At 45.4% G+C, this 25037-nt stretch overlaps 1 protein-coding gene across 2 annotated transcripts in view; it reads left to right on the top strand.

Annotated features, from left to right (window-relative positions):
* Positions 1-25037, top strand: part of AK5 (adenylate kinase 5) — a 195275-nt gene that overhangs the window by 32532 nt on the left and 137706 nt on the right. For both annotated transcript variants that reach the window (XM_044004421.1, XM_044004420.1), the window contains exon 6: positions 23718-23909. In XM_044004421.1, coding sequence (XP_043860356.1) covers positions 23718-23909 — 192 coding nt within the window. The remainder of the gene's footprint in view (positions 1-23717; positions 23910-25037) is intronic.

The raw sequence follows: 25037 nt of genomic DNA, 5'->3' as shown, positions 1-25037 counted from the left end.
TATGATTATCTAACCCTACTATGTGCCTTCTTATGAAAGCCTCCTCCGGGAGCTCTGGGCACAGCTTCCTCCTTGGGAGGATTGAAGACATCTCCTGCGGTCAGCCCCTTTTTGCCTTCTTCAGGTGTTGTGGCTTAGTAATCAAGCGTGATTGGTTGGCCTGGGTCTCTTATAGACGAGAGCTGTCCCTTTGGGCTCGGTCTAGAAAATGGCCCCCAGGGAGCCAGACATTTCAAAGACATCCAGACCTCAGTGCTTGAGGGGAAGCCCACAGACACACCGGAACGCTGCCCCCATCCTCAGCACCTTCTCCTGGTACCCTTGCAGCAGAGGGGCACGGCAGCATATATACTGTCTGTCACCTGGGTGACCGGAGAGCCAGCGGCAGGAACAGGTTCCTTCGTGAGGTGGCCCCAGGGGAGGATGAAGCCGTGTGTCCCAGAGTCTGGATCCTGGATCCAGCTGTGGACCGAGGCTGTGGTAGACCTCTCTGCCTGAGGATGACAACTAGGAAGGGGAAGCCCATGTCTGCACACGCTGGGTTCCTGCATCTCCCCTTTGGGAGGACCATGGAGAGTTCCTGACACGCTAACCTTCTTGAGAGGCTGCGAGCACTCCTGGACCTTGAGCTAGAGCAAGAAGCATGGGACTGAGCCATGGTGCCCAGGATGAGAAACTTCAGCTTTGCCCCCTGCTGATACAGTGAGTTATTGGGGGGCACGGGTCCCCTGAGGGGGACCTCCCTTCCGGCAGCTCCAGGCTCATCTTCATTCCAAAGAGGCTCCCAACATTTAACGTGGCCTTAGGCTGGAGAGCTGTGGTGATCCCTCCAATACATAGAAGACTCATCAAAATATTGGGGGAGGCTCTCTAGTAACCCTGGACTAGTTTAATTCTCTGAACTTCAGTTTCCTCAGTAAGGTGGGGATCATAATTGCACTTGCCTTAGGAGGCAGTTAAAGATTCAAACAGATCATCTAGAAAAACTCTTTGCAAACTCCAAAGCATTCTGTAATGTCAGCTGCTATAATTATGATGATTTATCTTAAAGACAAGTCCAAGCCATGAGATGGTGCTAAGAATAGGCACAACTCAGCAGGTCCCTGGGGAAAAGGGGGACCTTTGAGAGAGAAAAGAAAATTATATGAATCGTCCTTTGTGTTTTCTGCATTTTATGTGGGGCAAAATCATGGCTGTGCTATGCCTGAGAAGCATTGTTACCTTGACCGACTAGAGCTCATCCCCCACACAACACACCGTGGAGCCGTAGACCAAGCAATATTGGGATGTTTCCAGAGAAAACTTCTGGCCCAAGGCCAAAGAGCTAGGGAGCCTTGACATGGGTCCCCCAGCTAGATCTGGCCAGGAGCCATGAGGTTAGAGTGCCTCATCACAATCACCATGCAAATACTGGATTTTTACTCCTAAATTCATACATGTGCACATGTAGACATATGGGTATAGACAAAGAGTTCTGTTCTATCTTATTATTTCAAAGGCACTGTCGGTGTGAGAACAGGGAATTGTATGGTCCTTCCCAATTCAGTGTGGGAATCACCCAAGCATGGATTGCTTTTCAAGTCATAGACCAGTGGCTAAAAGATCATCTCTTGGTTTTCGTCTTCTCTGGAGAGTGATCACATCTCAGCATTACCATCTGAAAGGCATTCAAAACTCAATAAGGAAGAAAGCAATGGGCCAGTTCTAAAAGAACCACTAGTTGCTCCAGTCTGGGCTCTGCGAACTCAGATCATCAACATCACAAAAGATTCAGAGAAGGTCACCAAACCAAAGTGCAAAATAAGAAAATGGAAGGAGCCTTCAAGACAGTCTTGAAGCCCAGAAGCCCTGAATGAGCCGAAAAAGATGAGAGATGACAAAAATGCATATTAAGAAAGTTCGAAAAATGATTAAGGAGGAGATAAATCAGTTGCAGTACTTGGCACCGACAGAAAAGTGTGAAGAAAAAACTCTGGCTCCTCCTTTGGCTCAGTCTTCATGAAGGAGAATGTTCTTTAGACAATAGGGAATGAAACCCAAAATACATGAGAAGAAAATGAAAGAGGACCCCAAGTGCTTTCACACAAAGCAGGGTACGCAGGCCCAGACCTATTTCATCTTAGGGGCGGCAACAAAGTGAGATATAGGTGTGATTTGTAAAACAATTGTCAATAATCTTTGAGAAATTACAGAGAACAGGAAAAATTCCAGAAGACTCAGGTTGGGCACATGGTGTCCCAGTTTCCCTAAAGGTAGAGACCAGAAACTACAGACCAGTAAGTTTGGTGTCAATCCCTGACAAGACTTAAGAACACACTGTTTAAAGGTAATTTGTGAGCCCTTAGAAGAAAGCGGTAATCAATAAAAGCCAGTCATGCCAAACTAGCCTTATTTCCCTTTTTGATGGTGTGCCCAGGCGGGCAGATGAGGACGATGCCATAGAAATGGTGTGTGTTGGCTTCATCAAGGCCTGGGACACAGTCTCTCATGATATCCTTTTGCGTGGCCTGGCTGATGATAGAATTAGGTGGGTTCTGAGCTGACTTCACAGTCCAAAGAGTGTGTGTCATTGTCATCCCAATGATGCCCTGGAGGGTAGTTCTTGCTCCTACCCTATTTAGCATTTTTACCCAAATTTTGGATGAAGAGGAAAAGCATGTTTATCAATCTTTGGGGTAAAAAACAAAAAAACTAAATTGGAAGGAGTGGTCAATGCTTTGGGTAAGAAAATGAGGATTAAGAAAGACTTCAATTGGCCAAAATGATGACAAATTCTAACCCTGGGCTCAAAAGTGAGGGTGGGTTGGGGACATCTGACCTTGCAGTGATTCATGTGAGAATATTTGGAGGCTTTAGTTAAATACAAGGATACTGGCCCACAATGTAATTATACCCGCCTCCCCTCCATGGTAGTATTTAAGGAGAGCAGGATGATCCTTTATGGATATGGGATGGAGAAAATTCAGACTCAAAGATCTCTCTAAGGCCCTTTCCAGCTCTAAGAGCCTGTGATTGTCTGATAAGATTCGTTGAGTATTGTTTGGGGCAGAAGGTATGATACCATGGTCAATTAAAGGCATGATAGAAGAGCAATAGAGAAGCTTATTCCTATTCCTGGTGTATCATCCATGTCAAATAGTGAATCGATTTGGCCGAGTGCTTATGAATTTTGTCACTTGTAATGAAGGGAAAGCTGTTAGAGCTAAATGAATGTGATTGTTCTAAGCTTGATTGTTTTAATACCAAAGATTAAGAAGTGTGTGGAGATTCCCCAGGAGATACTTACTCAAGAGTTTATTGAAATTAGTTTAGTTATACATTTAAAGTGGCAAGCTTAACTCAAAAGGTTACAGCCTGTCATTGCCATTCCTTGGTGAGCTACCAAGTTTAGAGCTCTGGGGAGGTTCGATTCAATTTAACCAAAATGTATGAGGGGCCTACTTCATGCAAGGCTCTGTGAGAGACATTAAGGAGACAAAAAAAAACAAAAAGAAAATGACTGTTCATGGATTGTAGCATCCACAACAGATAAACAGATAAGTGAAGGGACAGAACTAACCATGGCTGGCATAGGGATCAGGAGCTCCCTCCTGGAGGGGACACTGAAGACCCCCAAGGAGGTCTTCCTCCCATGCTAACGACAGCTCTTGCAGCAACTAGATGCTGCTGGAGAAAGTCCCCAAGTCACATTGAGGCTCCACTGTGGATTCCTGCTGCCTGGCCTTCACGGAGCCCGGAGTGCAGCTCTGCTTGGCTTCTTGTCCCACGGCACCTGTCCCCAACCTCTTCTCTCCTCTGCTGCTGCACTCCCACAGCCTCATCCTGCCCGGCAGAGAACCTCACATGCTTCACTGAGAAGATGGCAGCTCTCATGTGTGAACGTCTGCCTCTTCCCCACCCTGCCTTTGCTTCACTCTCGGAGGGTAAGGCTGCCCCCTCACCTGGACAAATTCTGACTTAGGCCTTGAGCCCACCCAAGCCCTTCTCCCTTGGAGGATGCTTCTTGGACCATCCCTCTCCTTCCGTCTTCAGCCTCCGATCCTAATGGGTCATCCACACCACCTGTGGCAATGTACAGCATCTACCTCCCTCCCCTTCACCTTGCCACCCCTCACAATAGCTCCTCACTTCCACTGCTGCATTTCTAGGAAGAATGGTCTATACTCTCCCACTGCCACTGAAACCCCTTCCCGTTTGGCTTCTGGGCCCGTAACTTGGTTGACAACTGCTCTCTCTCAGAGGTCACTGATGGTTGCTGAACTGCTAAGTCGGGGGTCTTTGCTTGGGACCGCTCTGCAGCCTCCAGCATGATTCAGTGCTCTGGCAACGCTCACTCTCCCAGCTTCTCTGACTCATCTTTCTCCTGCTTTCCCTCCTATATGGCTGCTCTTTCTCAGGCTTCGTCCCTCAACCATTTTCCTCCTGTTTCCAAGGTGTGGGCATCTTCACCAGCCTCTGTTTCTGGCTCTCTTTTCCTCCACATCCTTTCATGGTGACCATATGTTCTCCTGTAGTTTTTAAGGATCATCTCTCTAAGGATGAACCCCAGGTCTATATTTAGGGTTACAACTCCCTGTTCGTCATCTCGGGATGGTCCCATGAGCACCCCAAACTCGGTGTCCCAAACTGAACTCACCTCCCCCTGCCACTCCCTCCCTCCTCCCGATGTTATTTCTGTAATGCCATCACCATACTCCCAGTTATTCCGGCTTGAAGCTTCACAGTCATCCCTCTTCCCCCATGCCCAGGTCACTCACTAAGTCCTTCATAAATCTCTCTTTTTTCTTTGCCTCGCCACTGGACCCCTTCCCACAGCCATGCTAAGGCATAGGCCTAACCATCTTCCTCTTCTCGAAAAACCAAGGACAAAGTAACACCCTTGGCACAATGCTCTGGCTCTGACTCACTTTTCCAGCCTCACGGACATTATTCACCCTCCCTAGTGGCACACTTCAGTCACAGGAGGCCGCTGACCAACCCTCAGACTCCGGAAAGCCGTCTCTTCAAAACCAGGCAGTCACACAGATCTTGGAATGCAAGCTCCTCTTCCTCCCTCCCTCCATCAGAACCCCATTCCTTCGAGGCTTAGCTCGAGTGTCACCTCCTTTCTGATGCCTGCCATCCACAGGGTCACTGGCACAACCTGATGACATCATAGGCTTACTGTGTGTATATTGTATTCCTTCAGTAGAGTAAAAGCTTCTTGGGGGCATGAATCATCTGCAAATCCCCAGGGTCGGGCAGAATGCCTTGCATATCTTGTTTCTGGCCAAACCTCTGATTTCTTTGGTGTAGTAGAGGCGTCAAACATACAGGCCTGCACACCATATAGCATCCTGATGAAAGGTAACAGGGAAATATTCAACAAGATAAGTAAAAGCACCATAGGGCATAGATAATGTTAACATGTGGTTTTCTAAGTCAGTGGACGAACTTCAGGGATCCTGCTGTACAGTTTAGCGGCCCTGGTGGAGGGAACTCCAGGCAAGGCAATTCCCTACACAGATGCCGATACCCACCGAGAGCCTTTGCTGCCCAGAGCACTGAAGAGTCACATTGAGGCAAGTCTCCCTGACCCCAAGCCTCCTATCCCTTAGGCCTCATCTCCTAGCACACTGCAGGTGCTTAATCAATGTTCAATTGAATTGAACAGTTTCTCCAACTAAATTATATACTTCTGCAGATACAAATTGTCTCATTTTTCTTTGTATTTTCCACTTCTTTGCACATAATGGGTCCTCGATTTTTAAAAAATTGTCTATTTTTGACTGAATTAAGTGTACAATGGCTTTGTTTCCAAGAGTGGGTAGCAGGAAGCTTTCCATTTTTTAACCCTTTTCTGATTGGTGATGCTGATTCACTAAGACACACGTTGCTGAGCTTCCTTATTTCCCAATCCCCTTATGTCTATAAGAGAAAAAGGCCAGACCCTTGAAAACAGCAGACGTGATGGCAGTTTTGTCTCCTAAGTAATCTGCCAAAATAGAAAGCCCAATTCAAAGGGTGGGCTGCTTTCTGACAGGGTGACTGTGTCTCAGCAGTTTTGGTGAAGAGCAGTTGCGTGACTTCAGCCTTACTGTGCATACATGCTCACTTTACTCAGTCTATGCAAATGTCCATGGGCATAACCCATTGTGAAATCTAACAGAACATGTGAAAAGCTGAGCCTAGAAAATGGACAAATCGGGGCAAGGGGTTATCCTCAGGAAATGGGATTCTTCACTTTACAGAGCTCCCCCACCCTTCCACCACAGAGGGGGCTTTTCACCTAGGCTCCAAGGACCTCCCTGGGGTTAAGGAGAGATTTCAGGAAGTCTGAGAACTTGGATAAAAAAAGAAAAAATCTTTTTTCACCAAATGTTGGGCTCCTTTGCAATACTTCTGGGGTGATTTTATGCATCTAAAAATGTTATTCGAAGAAGGGGCCCAAAGAGGCCACCAGACTGAGCGCCCAAGGGGTCTAGGACACAGAAAAGGTTAAGAACCCACTTTAAATCTACTGCTTGTATAATTCATATTGTCAAGGAAGCTATCTCTACAGTATGATTTGTGAGAAGGAGGATTATATACAAAAACATATTCATAAGATAGAATATTACATGGATAGTGACTTCTCAAAGACCAGTTCTCTCTGACCTCCATCAAATACATTGAGCTACACAAGATGTTCGCAGAACAAGCTGTTTCTATTTGTATTCATCAATAATCTGTATAAAATACATTTCCATGGGACTTTAAGGTTTGTGAAGTACTTCCACACATTCAGTCCTCACGACAACCTGACAGGCAGGTGCTATAGGTACCACCACACCACTTACAGGGGAGGTAGGCCTCTGAAATTTCCACCTTTGAGACCGACAAGGACTGGGCTGTGCTTCTTCAGGTGACTGAAGGCAGTTACCAGGTTCTCATCTTTTCTTTGTCAGACTGAGTACCCCCACTTCCTCCAGCCAGTCCCCAGAGAACCTGAGTCGAGGGGGTTGTTGTGCACTACCTGTGGTGGAGCCTTCCAGCTTGTACCGCTCTGATCGGCCACCGTCAGGCATGCCGTCCAACACAGCGACGTCACTTTGGTCCTCGATGAACACAAAGGACACCAACCAACCAGGAGCACGTGAATGTGGCTTCCTTCGTCTTTATCTGGATGACGATCCAACTCTGACACCATCAAATCTGAGCCATCATGTCTGAGGGATCTGTCCAGCTTAGGCCTCTTCTTCAGCCGAAATATCAACCTCTCAGACAATCAGGTGCTTTAAAAGTGGTCGCTGGAGGCACCTGTGATTTAGGGACCCAGAACCAACTGTCATAATGACTCATGTGAGGCAAGTTCCCAGGGACAGCCAGGTGGCATAGTGGATGGAGCACCAGCCCGGGATTCAGGAGGACCTGGGTTCATATCCGACCTCAGACACTTGACACTTACTGGCTATGTGACCCTGGGTGAGTTACTTGACCCTCATTGCCCCACCAAAAAAAAAGAGAGAAATTCCCATTGGAATCTGGCTCCTAGAAACCAAGAACTAGTTCAAGGGCATGGTCCAGAACATGGGCTCTTAAATTCTTTTTGTTTCATGACACCTTTGGCAGCCTGGCAAGGCCAGTGGGTCCCCTCTCAAAATCATGCTTCTTGCCAACATCCATGATCGAAGGAAATGCTAGATTTCTATTAGAGGTTAGTGAAAATAAAGGTGCAGTTTTTCCCACTCACATGCATGGACCCCTGAAATCTCTCCATGGACCCAATCTGTGGACCCCAGATTAAGAACCCCCTGATTCAGAAGAACAAGTCAAAAATTTCAATTCCATCTTCACTGAAGAAACACTTTCTAACCACCTGTTGTGCATGTGCTAAGTTAGGCACTGGGGGCACAAAGAAGAACTAAGACAGAAATAAGTCTTCAAGGATTTTACAATCTAATGGAACCTATGAGACACATGTACAGATCTCTGTGACACACCTAGGAAAACAATGCAGAGGAAAGATCCTAAGAGTGCGGTGAGAATTCTGAAGAGGGAGAGATCTCTCCCAACAGAGGGGATTGGGGAAGGCTTCATGGAAGAGGTGGCTTCTTGGAGGGACTTCAAGAAATCAAAAGGGAAGGGAGACAGGAGGGGAGGGGGTGGGGAATCCACACCAGAATGGATGATAGGATCAGAGACATGGAAGCAAGGGAGGAGGATCTGGGGAACAGCCTGTTTTCTAGAATGAAGGGAAGTGATGTGAAATAAGGCCAGAAAGGGGCTGCATCCAGACTCGGGGGAGCATGGAGTGGCAGGCAACAAGACACCAGGTCTTTGAGCCTGGGAGAAAAGAGAACAGGGCAGAGCATTAGAGGCAGTCATTGCAGACTGGGGAGCGCAGTGGATTGGAAGGTCATGGGTGACTGACCAAGCATGGAGGCTGCGCAGGTGGAATTTGGCGATGTTGAGGCGCTGACAGAAACAAGGCTGAGCAGATAACTGGATGGGGGGAGGGGGGGAGCAAAATGAACCAAAGGTAACTGATCACAGGATCTCAGAATTGAAAAGATGGTCACTCAGTGACCCCTGAGTCCAACCCATCATGAAAGGAGCTTCCGCCCCATCTCAGACCTCTGTTTGAAGGCCTCTTGGGAGGGGGAACCCACCACTTGTCAAGGGAGCCCATTCTGCCTTGGAACAGCTGTCATCACTTCCCCCTCTGCCCCCCCCCCGCCCCCGCCGCCCCCACTGCTTCTCTTTGCTTCTGGATCCTCCCCCAGGGAAGATCAGAACACGTCCACTCTTCCTGCTCACAACAGTCTCCCATGTCCTCCCCGGATCATCTTTTCTCCAGGCTAGACATGTCCAGTTCTTTCAGTCCCCCTCCCCCCTCAGGGACTCAGGACCCCGAGCCATCCTTGTTGGAGGATAGGAGGATCAAATGGCTGGATGGAGGCAGGAGACCAGGGCCTGGGGAACAACCCACCTGGGCTAGAATGTGGCACCCAGGACTCCAACTCTGTTTCTGGGACCTTTCCCTCAATGCTCCAGGATGACTTGTTGCCTGGAGCTCAGTCTCTTGGCCCGCCTTCTCTAAGCTCTAAGCTCCATTGCTTCTCGATGTTGTATGAGGGGATGGTCTTCCACCATCCTTCTCCATAAATTTATATAAACGAGTTTAAATGTGAGTGTTGCCCTTGGTGACAAAATGTCTGCTGGGTAAGTCAAGTGGTTGCTCACTGGGGCCTTTTGGTTTCCACCTTATGGAGCTGATTTCCATTGCTGACACTTCTGCATTGCCTATCCTTGGTGCTGATATCCTTCCTACCTCCACCTCCAGTTTTTTGTTTTTTGTTTTTTGCAGGGAAATGGGGTTTAAGTGACTTGCCCGGGGTCACACAGCTAGTAAGTGTCTGAGGATGGTTTGAACTCAGGTCCTTCTGAATCCAAGGCTAGTGCCTTATCCATTGTGCCACCTAGCTGCCCCTACCTCCAGTTTTTTAATGGCGATCCCATGTCTGCTTGGAGGACTCCAGTGGCACACTGTGTCCTTTCCTAGCCTTTCCTCTGCTGCCTTGGATCCTTCTTGGTCTCTTCTCTGAGTGTACAAAGCCAGTACTTTCTGACTAAGTTATTATCAGTCTTCTTTTCTATGAGGCTGCTCAGTACTTGCAATGTCTAGCACCTTCTGTTTCTTTTCTCAAATCATGTCATAGGCAGACAATTCACCAGTCTTTGGTCTCCTTTATGCCTTACTCCCAAATCACATTTTCCAATGTTTCTTTTGCTATTTTCATATTTCACTTCAACTTTGCTGGAAGTCACTGAGTTCTGAAGCATATATTGACTTAATTTGTAGGGTCTTATCAAGTTTTTGGAGAATTCCTCTACCTCTGCAACATTGTTGACCCCCAGCTAGCATTGTTTTCAAGGGGGTCTCTTCTGCAAACACTTCTCTTGAGCACTGCAGTAGAAGATGCTCAATAGCCCATGAAATGATGTCTCTTATTGTCTTTGAAATAGATGATAATATTAACAATAGCTAACATTGATTTGACAGTAAGGTTTACAGACTTCATATAGGGAAAGTAAGGAAAACCAGAGGGATGGGCAATGTGCTCCATTGATACCCATGTAATGCCAAGGGACCTAGCTAGAGTAAGGATTGAGGGAGGTCTATCCAGGCTGATGGGTAGACCCCAAGTGGAGGAGTCCGTGAGGGACCTTGAACAAGGATCACATTGCATAGGACCAGAGGGTGTGAATGGGTTGTGATCAGCACTGAAGGGAGGACCCACATTGGTGAAGTCCCAGATTTATTAAAGTTTGAAGGTTTCAAAGTATAGACATATATGAGTATGATTACATATGTATATCTACTCAGAACAGGTACCTGATTTCATCAACAACACAGATTCTGGCCTCTCTCTGCTTCAGTAGAGGATCTTTTTGAGATGCCCTGGCCAACATCATCACTAATGTTTATAGACCACTTTAAATTTTGCAAAGTACTTTATATGTATCTTTCAGGTACATGCTACTATTAAACCCCTTTTATAGATGAGGAAACTGAGACTGAGAAGTTAAGTGTCTCACGCAGGACCACACAGTAAATGTCTGAGGAAGGATTTGAACTCAGTTTAGCGAATAGTGGGATCAAGAGAAGGTTTTTAAGAAGGGATCTTCCTAGGTGTGGAAACAGCTTAGGTGCTAGGGAGCAGCAGCCTAGCAGTCAGGAAGACCTGGGTTCAAGTCCTCTCTGAGACTTCTCTGGCTGCATTTCCCTGCAATACACTGCTCACTCCTACCTGTCAGACTGCTCTTTCTCAGGTGCCATTGTGGCTCATTTCCCAAATCCCAGCCTCAAAGCTGGGGGCATCGAATGAGCCTTTATCTTGACCCTCCTCTTTTCTCTCTACACTCTTCCTGGTGACCTCATCAGGGGTTTCAACAATTATCTCCAAGCATATGACTCACAGAACTTTGGATCTAGCCTAGTTTTTCACCTCAGTCTTTCATCAACAACTTCTTGTTTGACACTTTGAAATGGGCAGCCCCAAAACATCTCAAACTCAACATGTCCAAAGCAGACCCTGTTATCATTGAGACATGGTTTTTTGGACATAAACAATGTAGGAACATATTTGACATGACTACGTGGATTTGTTATATGGGCCTTGTTTTTTGCCCCTACCCCACTGGTGTGAAATAGGGATGGAGAGAAACCAATTATTGTTCAATGAAAAATGTTTAATTGTAAAAAAAAAAAAAGGATAGGAATGACATACTCGTAACTAGGGATGGAATGTACTCAATAAAGGCTGGTTAGAATATATTTGCTGAGGGTCTTATAAATCTAATCCTAAAGCCTATAAAATAAAATAAATGGGGAAGAGAGGAGATAGATGTAGATAGAGATATAGATGCACACATGCACATATACATACTAATAGTGTATATGCTATATGTACATAATGAGTATGTATATATGTATGTGTGTGTTTACACACACACACACACACACACACACACATAAAGCTAGACACCATAAAGAGGAGCTACAATAAAGGAAGAATAGCCTTTGTAACACAAAGTTCCCAAGATACAAAACCCAAGACAGGAGTCCACAGTAAGTGATGGTCTCAACTCTCTATACCCCAAATGTAGGCAAAACTCAAGAGAGACCAGTGGTCCTAATCAAGGACCACTGGTGAGATGGTGAGATGAAGGCCAGATTGGAGAGGTATTGAGAAGGAACAAACAGTTCATAGATTCAAGTGTTGGTAAGGAAGAGATCTCTCGTTATTTTGGACAGCACAGTTTCCCGGGAGTGTTGAGTGGAGACTGAGCAGTGAGTACAAACTGGAGGCAGTCTTGCTGTGAAAGGCGGGACAGTCCTAGGTCACAGCTAGTTTAGGAATGGTTTGGACTCTTGTTCCTTCAGTGCATTAATAGCATTTTCTAACCCTCCTTGGAGACAGATACCAAGATCAAGTTGAGAGGATGAGCAAGAAATAGGGTCATGTGGACAGAACTACAGTAAATATATGTCAGCATTTACCCTTCCAGCCTCTTGGCCCCCACCAAAAGCAAGATATCTGCAAATAAAGGGAAAATATGACTAAAACTTTTTTTAAAGTCCTTTAGCATCCATCTGGCAACTCTTTATGTATTAAGACCAGGTAAAAATTTCCCCAATGACATTCCTTCCTTCTTCCTCTTTTTCTCTGAGTAAATCTGCCCTCTGCATATTCATGGGGCTGTCACACAATTTCTCATCTGTTTCATATTCCCATAGCACCAGTTAGTATTTTATATGCCCTGGAATTACATTTTCCTCCAAGAAATAATTTTTAAAGAGCCAGCGACATGTCTGGAACATTTTCAAAGCAGGGTTCTGTGATTTTCTTGGAGTGCAGGGGGTGTTTCCATGGGAAGCTGGCGTTCTAAAAGAAGGCATATTGCTCTCTCTGACAGAAAATCACTTTTCTAAGGCAAAAGGGCTTGACATTTCCCCTTTGCCCTTAGTACCACAATGTAGACTTTAAGTCAGATTCATCTTTGGGCCAAGGCAACATCATTTCAAGGAGAATTTGAGGTTTTTTAGGGTCATAAGTTTCACTGCTGAACCTGCCACCAAGTCCAGGAGTCAGAGCACATGGAGGTGGGCTTATCAAACCGGCAGATGGCATAAAGAGGGAGGAACAGCTGACACAGTAGATGATCAAAACTGGGATCCAGACAAATGTCAGCATCTTGCTGGAAGAATGGGCTGAACCAAATAAGATAAAATTGAATACGAATAAATGTAAAGTCCTAACACTAGACTCCCAAAATAAACTTTATCTGTTAAGGATGAGGGAAATTTAGCTGAGTCACAATTCATAAGTAGCCTACTGTGCCTGTCTAGGTACAGGCATGAGATAGGAAGTAAAGCTGAAGGTCAATGGGTACTTCTTCCCACCTCTGCCTTCCACCTTTGGAATATGGACATTGCTGGTCAAGTGCAGCACGGCCACCCTGTCTCCTTCCACTGAGCAATTCCTTTGGCCTGCTTGGGGTCCTCAGCTGCACCCTTTCAAGGGGCTTTATTTGGGTGTGTGTAGGAGAGAGCAGCTGGGTGGTGCAGCGGATAGAGTGCTGAGCCTGACGTCAGAAAAACTCACCTTCCTGAGTTCAAATCCAGCCCCAGACACTTATTATCTGTGTAACCCTGGGCAAGTCCCTTCACTCTGTTGGCCTCAGTTTCCTCATCTGTAAAAATGAGCTGGAGAAGGACACAGCGAACTACTTCAGTATCTTTGCCAAGAAAACCCCAAATGGGGTCACAAAGAGTCTGAAATCACTGAACTGCAACCACTGTAAATCTCGGGTTTATGATCCTAAGTTATAGAGAGACAGAACGGAAGGAAAACCTTCTCAATAGTTAGAACTCCGCTGAAGTGGAAAAGCCCATCTTGGGAAGGAGCAGGCTTCTTCTTGATGGAGGAAAGGCTGGCTGGTCACTTGCTGGGGTGCTGCTCCCAGGGGTGGACAGCGGAGCACTGAGGCTCCTTTCAACCCAGCATTCAATGGGGCCGCGACACTGAGCATGATTGGAACCCAGAGCTACGGTCTTTAGATCTGAGGGGTTTGTTTTCTTTGGCCTCATCTACAAACCATCATATAAGTGGAACCGGGCCCAGTGAAGCCATTTGTTTGTTTTCATTTTAGTCACTGATAACCCTAATGAATCATGAGCTAATCCCTGCTGTTCACGAATAATCTATCCCCATCCACAGAACGACCGGGCTGGACAGGTTGTCCTTTTTCTCACTGTCAGGATGTGTTTCATCGCCTCTTCCTGCTCTTTCCCTCAGCAACCTATTCCCCTCAAGCTCAGAACATCCTTGGCCTTAATTTTAAATATATTTTCAGAATGCTTGGCTTCTGTTAGACCCTTTGACTAAGAAAGAAAGCATTCACTTCAATTCACCAAGCACCTATCATGTGCTCAGAGGTACTTTCCTCGAGTCTGGGGAAGCCCAGATACAATGAAAGGAGACAGCATTCTCCCGGGACCAGAGGAAGGGAAGAAGGCATCACCTACACGGGACAAGACAAAGAAATCTGGAAAAGGGGAAGAGCACTGACAGTTGAGAGGACCACAGAGTGTATATTGTAGTGAAGGCCCTTCCAGGCGGGGGTTAGACTTGGGGGTCTCTGAGATCCCTCACACCCTGGAGATTCCAGAATTCTTCTCCCTATAAGGCTCATACAGGGGCATCCTTAAAATATAACCAGATAAACCTCTTCCTTCATGGGAACATCTAAGTAGGGTGTCATTCATGGTCCTATCATTCAGATTTCATCTACTAGTGAAAGTCATTTCTGTTTCTGCTTTGACTTGTATTATTGTTCCTGTTTGCTCCCTCTAGTTTCCACTATCCACTCCTCTTAGTAAAGAATAAAGCAATCCTAAACACTGGGCACGAAGAGTGGGAGGAGGATGGGAATGAAAGGGATTTGTATCCTGAGGCAAGGAAAAGTCTGCTCCTCACAAAAAGGCCAGAATAACGTTTTAAAAGCAAAATCCTCGTCAGGGATCAGCCAAGATTCTATCTGCAGTCAGTCAATGCTTCAGTCAATTGATCTGATTCAATTGGAGGAAAATGAGCCAAAGTGGGAGCTAATGCCCAGGAAAGCAAACACCTGGCTCGTCTCTTTTCCCATCATTACTTCACTCATTCATTCAGCCATCCATTCATTTCTTCTTTCACTCAGCAAATGTTTGTTAAATTTAAGAAAAGGTTGGCCTGAAACCGGCTTGTCGTGTCCTTGATCTCAGCATGACAGCAGTACCCATAAACTGTGTGACGACCAGTGTTTGCCTAATGATTTTTCTTGTTATCAGTCTCTCTTCACAAAGCCATTAGGAAAAAACAATCTTCAGCAACCTCCTGGAACTGTTTTATTTATGGGTTATTACTTCTTCAGGGCTGGAAGCCATAGGTAGAAAAAAAACATTAGCTGCTTCAGCCTTTCCAGTTCAATTTCACTGTTCCCCCACCTTCTCCCCCCGCCACACACACACACACACACACACACACCCTTTTTGAAGAGTGCAGGAACATGTGTCCAAGCTCGGCTGTCTCCGAGGTGAGGTTCCCCAGCATTGGCATCCTCTAAAAGTGCCCTCCAGCCACGACAGTGGCACAATTATGGCAAATCCCCATCCTTTCATTGTGTCCAACTCCAGCTGGGAAGCCTCGGGAGTTCCCTGTTTCTGTCCATGAAGTCTGCAGGAGCCTCAGTCTGGCATTCAAGGCTTTCCACATCTGACCTGAACTAATCTTTGTAGTCTCTAGCCTATCTAGATAGATGATCATCACCCCCTTTGGCTGGACCATCTCATCCCTCCCACGTCTGCCCTTAACCAAATCCCAGCCTCTTCCAACTCAGCTGAAAGGTCACACTCTCTATGCTCTCTGTCATTTCACACACATGTTGTTTCTTTCATAATGTCATGTTCTGTGGTCTGTGCTGTCACACATTATATTTATCTCATAAAGTCACACAACATTTCAGAAGCTGAAGAGTAAGCTTGGAGATCACTGGATTGTTATCTCCCATGGGTTCAACAACCGTCCATGCAGATGACTCCCCCAGTCTGTATACACACACACACACACACACACACACACACACACACACACACACCCCTCTCCTAATCTCCCAACCCTTACCACCTGCTGAACATTTACTAAGTGCATGCCCTGTGCCAAGCACTGTGCTAAGTGAGCACCAGGAATCTTGTCCTGTAAGGACCTCGTTCTTTGCTTGTCCACAATGGAACCCACGATTTTTACCCCTCTTCCTAATTTCTTTCCTAATATTAAGGGCTTCCCCATCATAACTGTCACCTGGGCTCTCACCTTAGAAGTCACCCTCTCACCTCTCTTCCTCCCCACCCCACCGAATCAATGCCCACATTTTGTCCATTCTACATCTTCCCTATCCATGCACTTCTCTCCACTCCCCCAGCTGCCTTTCTAAGGTCTGGTACTGCTCAATCTCCTTCCTTTACATTTTTTATTAGTTTCTTTGAAGTTCTTGACCTTTTGTTCTGGCAGAATATTATAAGATAAAATTGCACAGAGATAATGTGAAGACTTGTCCCTGGGTACAAAAGAAATCAACTTCACAAGTACAAGAGTATATGTGTGTGTGTGTGTGTGTGTGTGTGTGTGTGTGTGTGTGTATAAATCACTTGTTCTGAAAAAGATCTGGGTGTTTTAGTAGACCACAAGCTCAAAAGGAGTCTCCACTGTGATTTTTTTTTAAAAAGTGAATGTAACCTTGGGCTACATTCAGAGAGCCAGAGCTTCCAGAGACAGAACAGGATATTCTCATTATACTTTGCCCTTGTCAGAGTGTGGAGTATCACATTTGGAGCAACCAGTTTGACCTGGAGTCCAGTTCAAGTTGGGCATGGACAAGTGATGATTCAAGGGGGCATGAATGCTATCTTCAAGCATTTGAAGCACAGTTATGTGGACAAGGGTTGAGATGAATTCTGTTTATATCTAGAAAACAGAACCAGGAGAAAAAGGAATTGCAAAGAGAAAAACTGGATATAATTAAAGTGTCCAAGAGGGGGGTGGCTGCCTTGAGAGAGAAGGACTTCCCTCATCTTGGAGGCCTTGCAGCAGAAGCAGAGATTCTCCAATGGGTTACCCTTTGGTGCATAGTAGGTTGGACCAACAGACCATGAAAGGCCCCTTTCACTCTCAAATTTCACTTTTGTCCTCCCTTTTCATCATCTACAAAATGTGGGGGTTGGACTAAAAGATCTCTAATGTCTCTTCCTGACACTCCATGAAATAATGACCACTGACAGCTTACTTAATGTGGTACCTCTTCCAAGGCTGTTTGCATTTTGTCATGGGGCATTGGTATTTTTGGCAAAGGAATGAATCTCTAAGGATGAAATGTAAGGCTCTTGAGAGAACTATTTGTGGATAAGCACAGCCATGGTTTGGCTTTTGGAATTCCTCAAACCACATCACTAAGGCTTAAGCTTTTTATACTGGGTTCTGGGGAAGAATTCTTAGCTCTTCACCAACACTGAATTTGGTAACAATTCCAAATCCATCTCTTTCTGTAAATTCCTTCCACCTTCTCATTAACCCTGTTGGGGCAGAGTAGTTAAGCTGGACCCTTATCACAGAATGTCATTTCCCTTGGCACCCTGCTTGCATTCCTCCAGACACCCTCCAGCTCCTCACTCAGTGCCCTTTCCAAAAGATGCCCCAAAACAACCATGATGCTCCCATTGTGGTCTGACCAGTGAAGATCGAGCAGCACCAACCCCTCCCCTGTTCTGGGCATAGTGCCTTTGTAAGTTCCCTCTCAGGTGGCATTAAGCTCTTTCAAAGGAGGGTAACCCAGATGTCAAGGAGAATGGCGTGCATGGAATTCCAGGGCTGGTTCTTAAAATCATGGAGCTGGAAGGAACTACAGAGGCCATGCTTTATAACTTATGGGAAGGAAGAGAGGAAGGAAGGAAGGAAGGAAGGAAGGAAGGAAGGAAGGAAGGAAGGAAGGAAGGAAGGAAGGAAGGAAGGAAGGAAGGAAGGAAGGAAGAGGAAGGAAGAGGAAGGAAGAGAAGGAAGGAAGGGAGAAAGGGAGGGAAGGAGGAAGGAAGGGAGGGAGGGAGGGAGGGAGGGAGGGAGGGAGGGAGGAAAGAGGGAGGGAGGAAGGAAGGATTTGTTCATTGCTTCTCCTGTGACAAACCCTAGAGATACAGATAGAAAAATGTGACAGTTTTCTGCTGGGCAATGAGGATGCTGCCTTCCAAGGTCAGCAATTGCTGTTTCAATTGGAGTTGGCATACTGAATAGAATGCTGGACTTGGAGTCAGGAAAATCTGAGTTCAAATCCCACCTCATCAATCTACTATGTGACCCTGGACTAGTCATTAGCTTTGCTCAACCTCAGTTTCCTCATAGGTAAAAATGGGAATAATGGGAGCGCTTTCCTGTAAGGTTTGTTGTGAAAATCAGATGAGATGCAGTAGGCAGAGTCTCATATGCCCTAAGGTACTCTGGCTGTCTCACCATCTTCTTAATTATATGAACTTAAAGGCCCTGTCGTCTATTTGTGTTCAATCATTCCAGCCCCAAACTGATTTCTTTGGTAGAGAAAATGAAAGCAAAATAGAGTGGAATAACTTCTGTTCTCTGTTGTCCATTTCCATCGTCTCATCTGCCCTGAACATGGATTCTATCTTCTTTGATCTTTAGTTCGATTCAACAAGCATTTATTAAGCACCTACTGTGTGTGACGTGGCATGGTATTACCATACCAAGTATATAGAGAAGTGACCTCAGTATGAGGAAGAGCAGTCTTACCTCTGAGCCATTGTGACCCTGGGCAAATCGCCTAACCTCTCTGCCCCTGTGAATTCTCTAGGATGGTAAGTGGCCATGAAGAGCTAGCCTATGTTGGTAGAAGTGTGTCTTGATCAATGGAGGATTGTTTTGTGCTTCATAAATGGAAGGGGAACATGGAAGGAGCAGGGAAGAGAAAGTCTTATTGGGCAGAGATGAATGTGATAGGGAGGCTACACCAGGGGATGAAGCAGGTGGGGATGGGCCAAAGGAGCACTGCTGGGAATGTGCTCATTTAGGAACAACAACAGTGACCTTGCCTGGATCCACAGCAGAGGCTTCTGAGGCCCCTCCCGCCACTGAGAATCGGTGTGTCGAGGTGCCTTTTGGGCTTTGGCCAGACCTTGCTATTCATCCCCATTCAGAACTGATAAGGGGTGGTATAGTTGACTGTGCAGACTGAGGACCTGCATTCAGTTCCCTAAGGACGGATCACTTCCTGCCGAGCATCCAATCAAATTGAATTGGGCAACGAGGAGAAGAGGTCCTCTTATTGCTTCCTCTACCTGTCAGAGAATGAAATCATTTCCTTTCCTTTAGAAAAAAAGAGTTTCTGATTAAGGGGCAGTGGCACAGTGGATAAAGTGTTGGCCCTGAATCAGGAGGACTTGAGTTCAAATCCAGCCTCAGACACTTGATACCTACTATCTGTGTGATCCTGGGCAAGTAATTTAACCTTCATTGCCCCACGAAAAGAAAAGAAAAGACGAGAAAAGAAAAGAGCATCTCTGATTAACTAACATTTTTCTTGGTCTTTTAGCATAGATGTGTGATTCCATGACTGTAGATAAGACAACTCTGTGGTGAGGACACTCCTTCCCATAAAGGTTAGGGCCTGCTCTATACCTTACAGTCTTGGAAAATTGCCTGGGTTACTTGGCCATGTGTCTGAGGTGAGACCCAGACCCCTCTGACGCCACGTCCTGCTCTATAGCCCCTCTGCCATGCAGCCTGGCAAACGGGAATTTCTAAACAAATGCAGGGTTCTTTGCTAGCATGCTGGTCCCTGAAAAGTCTGGATCTGTCTCCGATCTTATGGTGAGGAATCCTATTAATTAGCACATTTGCCTTGAGGTGCAAAGAACTCTTGGAGTACAGGGAGCAGAAACAGGAATGAAGCTGTGAAAAATGCCCATGATCAGTCTCCTTGTGACAAGAAGCTGCACAAGTGTGGGAGGAGTCCCTTTGCTTTATAAAAGTGAGATGGAGAACAGATGTTTAACTCTGCAACATAAGAAAAATACGATTTTAAAGCTCAGAAAGTAATTGCTTAGTGTCAAAGATGAAGAAGGCAATGTTAAAAACTACCAAAAGGTTTCTATCTAGAAATTCGTTGTATATAGAATTTCTATCCTATTTATGTATATATCTATATCTATATCTATATCTATATCTATGCCATTCAGAGAGAGACAGAGAGGACTTGCGGATAGAAATTAATAGTGGTCACAGACTACATGCAATACATGTATTCGCAGACTGGTCAGAATCCCTCCATAATTACCTCTCTCTGTTCTATTCAACAAATATGGATTAAGCCCCCACTCCGTGCCAGACACTGGACACAGGAAGCAGGTCCTGCAGCAGAGACCTTGCCTGCTGCAGGTTAAGTACAAACCCGAAAGGTCATGGAAGGACGGTGAGAACTTCCGTGCCTGTGGGAATCAGGAAAGACTTTGGAACCATTCGCTCCAGAGGAGCATGCTGCTTCGGTGAGGGAGAACAAGCACTGCGTTCATTTTAGAAATTCAGAAAGGTTTGGCAGATGCCCAGAGGCTGTAGAGTGTGGGGAGAGGAAGAACACGAGATGAGGCTGAAAAGGGGGATTAGAGGTGGATCCCAGATGGTCTTCGAGCTGGGAAGAGAGTTTTTGCATCAGGCACGAATACATCTGTGCCTTGGGCAGACTATGGGGAAGTTTTGAGAAGGATGGATGGGGGAGAAGGAGAAAACCGAAGCAGGGAGACTCGTTGGAATTGTAGGAGCCTCGGTTTAGAGGGACCGGAACTACAGACATCATCCAAATCCTCATGTAACAGATGAGTAAACGGAGGCACAGAGAAGTGAGATAAGCGGTTCAGAGCCCTGGCAAACCCTAAAGTCCCGTATAAATGTCGCCATCGTTCATTATCGTTACTATTATTATTGGCCAAAGCACCACCGAAACGAGGATTAGAACTCGGGTGCGGTAGACGCCACAACTGTCCTTCATTTCACGGCTCCACGCCCCTCAGTCTGGTCCGGCTACCTAGCGCAGCTTAGAGGGAACAGGTCAGAATTAGGGCTCCTGGCCAGGTCAGTGAAGAGAGGACTGGGTGGAGAAGATGATGCCGAGGCAGACACCGCAAAGGGTCCAGCTTGGTGGATGAAGGAGGAAGGTTTGCATCTGCATGACAGAACCGAACCTCAGAAGCCAAAGTGACATAATCCAACCCGTCCCCGGGCAAGACCCCCCATCTACAAAGTGAGGTCCGTTATCTTTGCCAGATTGCCAAAGGGGCCCTTGGTGCAAAAAAAGGTTAGGAAGCCCTGCCTTGCGCTGAGGTAGAGGACAGGGAATTTGGATGGTTACAAAGAGCAACGGAATTTTTTAAAATGCCAATTCCCTCGATTGTCCAGAATGCTTATTACAAGCATAAAAATACTACTCCAGGGAGCCCATTACTGCTCCCTGTATGTTTTTCTTCAGAAGCCATTTACCTTATAGCCGCTAGGTGGTGAAGAATGTCAGGAAGACCTGAGTTCAAATGTGGTATCAGCTGTGTGACCCTCGGGCAGTCACTTTACCTCTGTTTGCCTCAGTTTCCTCATATGTAAAATGAGGATAATAATAGCACCTACCTATCAGGATTATTGAGAGGATCAAAGGTAATAACCTAAGTAAAGCCCTTTTTAGCCCTTAACACTCCATGTTATTAGCTATTTAAATTTAACAAACATTTATTAGAACCTACTATGTGAAAGATAAGAAGTAGTACCCTATAATGAATAGAGAGCTGGACAGGAGGAACTGATTTTAAATCCTGACTATGACCTGCTCTTAATGTTCCCAAAGGAACTCTCTAAGACCATCAATTTCCTTTTTTAATTTAATTTTTTTTTCAATTCACAAGCATTTTTTCTTTTTCCCACTCCCCCCCCCCCAATTAGGAAAAAAGAAAAAGAAAATCAAAACCCTTGTTACAAATATGCATAATCAAGCAAAACAAATTCGTACATTGGTCACATCCAGAACTATGTGTCTCCTCGGACACTGTGACTCCTCCACCTCTTTGCAGGGTTGGGGATGGGGGGGTGGGGAGAGGGCACGTTTCATCTTCACTCTTCCAGACTATTGTTTTCTCATTTAAAGCTCTTTTTCGTTATAATGTTACTGCATGACCTGCGTTCCTAGTTCTGCATCAACCTATACAGGTTTTCTTAGTCTCCTCTGAAACTGCCCATTTCATCCTTTCTTGTGGCATAATAATATTCCATTATTTTCATATACCCTAATTTGATTAACCATTATCCCATAAGTGGGCACCCTCGTAGTCTCTGGTTTGGCTCTATTATGAAAAGCAACCATAAATATTTTTGTACATGTGAATCCCTTTCCTCTTTGTAGTGACTTTGGGGGCACAGTTCCAAATGGCTTTGCAGAATGGCTGGATGAATTCACATTTCCATCAACAATGCATTGATGCTTTTATTTTCCCTGAAGCCCCTCCAACATTTGTCCCTTTCCCTTCTCTTCATTCTCATCAATCCAATGATAAATGGGAGAAAACCAAAATTCCTTGAATTTGCAATTTTCTAAATGTCAATGATTTGAAACATTTTTTCATATGTGCTAGTAGCTTGGATTTCTTCTTTTGGTAGTTGCCTATCTGCATCCTTTGACCATTTGTCAAAGGGAGAATGGCTTTTATTCCTATAAATTTGAATCAATCCTTTATATAGCTTGAAAAGGAGACCTTTCCCAAAGAATTTTTCCCAATTAACTCTTTCCCTTCTAATTTTAGCTATATTGGCTTGGTTTATTCAAAAACTTTTAAATTGTATGGCCTCAAAATTGTCCATTTTATTCTCTTCGATCCTCTCTACATTTACTTAGTCGTAAGGTCTTTCTCCTACCTATAGACGGAAACCTTCGTTATTGCTCTAATTTCAATGTCTGTCATGTATGCACTTGGAGCCAACCTCGAGATATGGTATAAGATGTTGATCAAAATGTAATTTCTGCCAGATTGCTTTCCAGTTTTCCTGGCAGTTTTTGTTGAATAGTGAATTTTTACCTCCAGTAACTTGGGTCTTTGAGTTTATTCTAGGTTTGTTTAGTTCTGTGTGTTGTATATCTAATGTGTTCTACGGATCAATCTCTATTTTTCAACCAGTACCAAATCGTTCAGAAGATTACTGCATAGTTTGAGGCCTGATATCATCAGGCCCCTTTCCTTCTCACTTTTTGTCATCATTTCTTTGAAGTTCATTAGTTTGATTGGTATGGAATTAAATAAAGTGAGGTAGTATTGTCTTGTTTACTATGTTGACTCAGCCCATCCATAAGCAATTCATATTTCTGCAATTATTTAAGTCTAGATTACCTTAAAGAATGTCTTGTAGTTGTATTCATATAGTTCTGTGTTTCTTGATAAGTAAACTCCCAAATATGTTCTACATTTTGTAGTTATTTTTCATGGATTTTTTCTTTCTATCTCTTGCTGCTGGGGTTTGTTGGTAACATATAGAAATATAAAAAATTCTGACGTATAGTAAGCACTCAATAAATGCTTATGGAGCGATTGACTAATTACACTCTCTCTCACATTGGTGCTTTTGCATGGGCTGCCCCCTAGGCCTGGGATACACTCCCTCCTCATTTAGAATCCACGGCTTCTTTAAAAACTCCACTCAAATGCCTCCTCCTACATAGGGCCCTCCCTGACCCCTTCAACTGTTTTCCCTTCACCAAAATTGCTTTTTATTTCCTTGGTATATATTCTCTGCCTCCTTAGAGTTCCAGCATCTGGCGCACACCCAGTGAGCACTTAATGGCTGCTGGTTGAGTTCGGTATTGACTGAGCTTGTGGCGCTTTCCTATCTCGTAGCATAGTGCCTGGTGTATAGCAAGTGCTTAGAAATTACTTGTGGGTTCACTGACTCTTGACGGCCACGGCTGATCTGACCTCTGTGCCCTGACACGAGCTCAGCAGCTGCCGAATCACCACCGTCTGCTGCGGCTTCAGCCTGGAAGCTGAGCTGAGCAGCTTCCACAGTAGGGAGCCGCCCTTGGTGCTGGCCGGTTTGACTAAGACGTGCCTGTTGGTGCTCTCTTCACAGATCTGCAGCCCAGACTTGGTCGTGTTCCTGGCTTGCGCGAGCCAGCGGCTCAAGGAGAGGCTACTGAAGAGGGCGGAGCAGCAAGGCCGGCCTGACGACAACGTGAAGGCTACCCAGAGGAGGCTCACCAACTTCAAGCAGAACGCCTCGCCCTTGATCAAATACTTCCAGGAGAAGGGGCTCATCATGACGGTAAGTGTGTCACGACGAGTAGCGATGCGCCAAAAGTCCTGTGTGGGCCTCCCAACTTCCACGGGCTTTGGGATCCCCTGTGTTTGAGGTTGGTTCCGTCTGATCTACAATCCATCACATGACCAGGGTCAGAGCTGGTTTGTCTGTCCTGGCTTGTCATTACGAGGTGATGATGAGGAAAGATACCTTCTGTGTTCAGGCGACAAGCATTAATTAAGCGCCTGTTGTATGACGGGCGCTGTGCTAAGCACTGATCAGGTTTGAGACAAAGGATGGAAGGTAAACACGCTGACCTAAAAGGATGAGATTCCATGGTTTAAAGACATTCTGCAGATGCTGTTCAGTCCTTTTCAGTCACGTCTGACTCTGTGACCCCATTGGGGATTTTCTTGGCAAAGATCCTGGAGCCCTCTGCCATTTCCTTTTCCATCTCATTTTACAGATGACGAAACTCAGGCAAACAGGGTGAAGTGGGTTGCCCAGGGCCACACAGCTAGTAAGTGTCTGAGGCTAGACTTGAACTCAGGTCTTCCTTACTCCAGGCCAGTCACTCTATCCACTACACTGCCTAGCTGCCCCATGTTCTGGATATGGAGTGCAAAAACCTGAGACTCCACTCCAGCTGGGGAAAGGACGTGCTGGTAAAAGAGATCACTGTCAAAAAAAACGGGCTTTTTTACTGGCCTCGAGGCACTCCATAGCGGTGAGTGACTTGTTCGTTTTTGGCCTAGTTGTCTGAAGGAGTTAATACAGTGCTCAGTATCTACATCATCTTTGAAAATGACTGAGCATAGTCATTGACCCTCCATTTACCTCAGTTTCTTCATCTGTAAAATGGAGATAATAATAGCACCTACTTCCCAGGTTTGTTATGAAGATAAAATGAAATATTTTTATAAAGCACTTGGCACAGTGCCTGGCATATAGTAGGCACTATATAAATGCTAGTTTGTTGTTGTTGTTATAATTATTATTATTATTAACACATTAAAGATCTAGTGATTTGAAAAAGAAAATGCCTGAGCATCACGATGCACGGATTCTATTCTTTCTGTGCCCTGCTGAAGGTAAGAAGGTAGTAGGGAATTCACTTCTGGTTAAATCTGTTAGTGATTGGGGCAGCTAGAT

This window comes from Dromiciops gliroides, chromosome 4, assembly GCF_019393635.1.
Source record: "Dromiciops gliroides isolate mDroGli1 chromosome 4, mDroGli1.pri, whole genome shotgun sequence".
Taxonomy (NCBI): domain Eukaryota; kingdom Metazoa; phylum Chordata; class Mammalia; order Microbiotheria; family Microbiotheriidae; genus Dromiciops; species Dromiciops gliroides.
The sequence above is the reverse complement of the archived record's forward strand: the minus strand, read 5'-3'. Positions and strand labels throughout refer to the sequence as shown.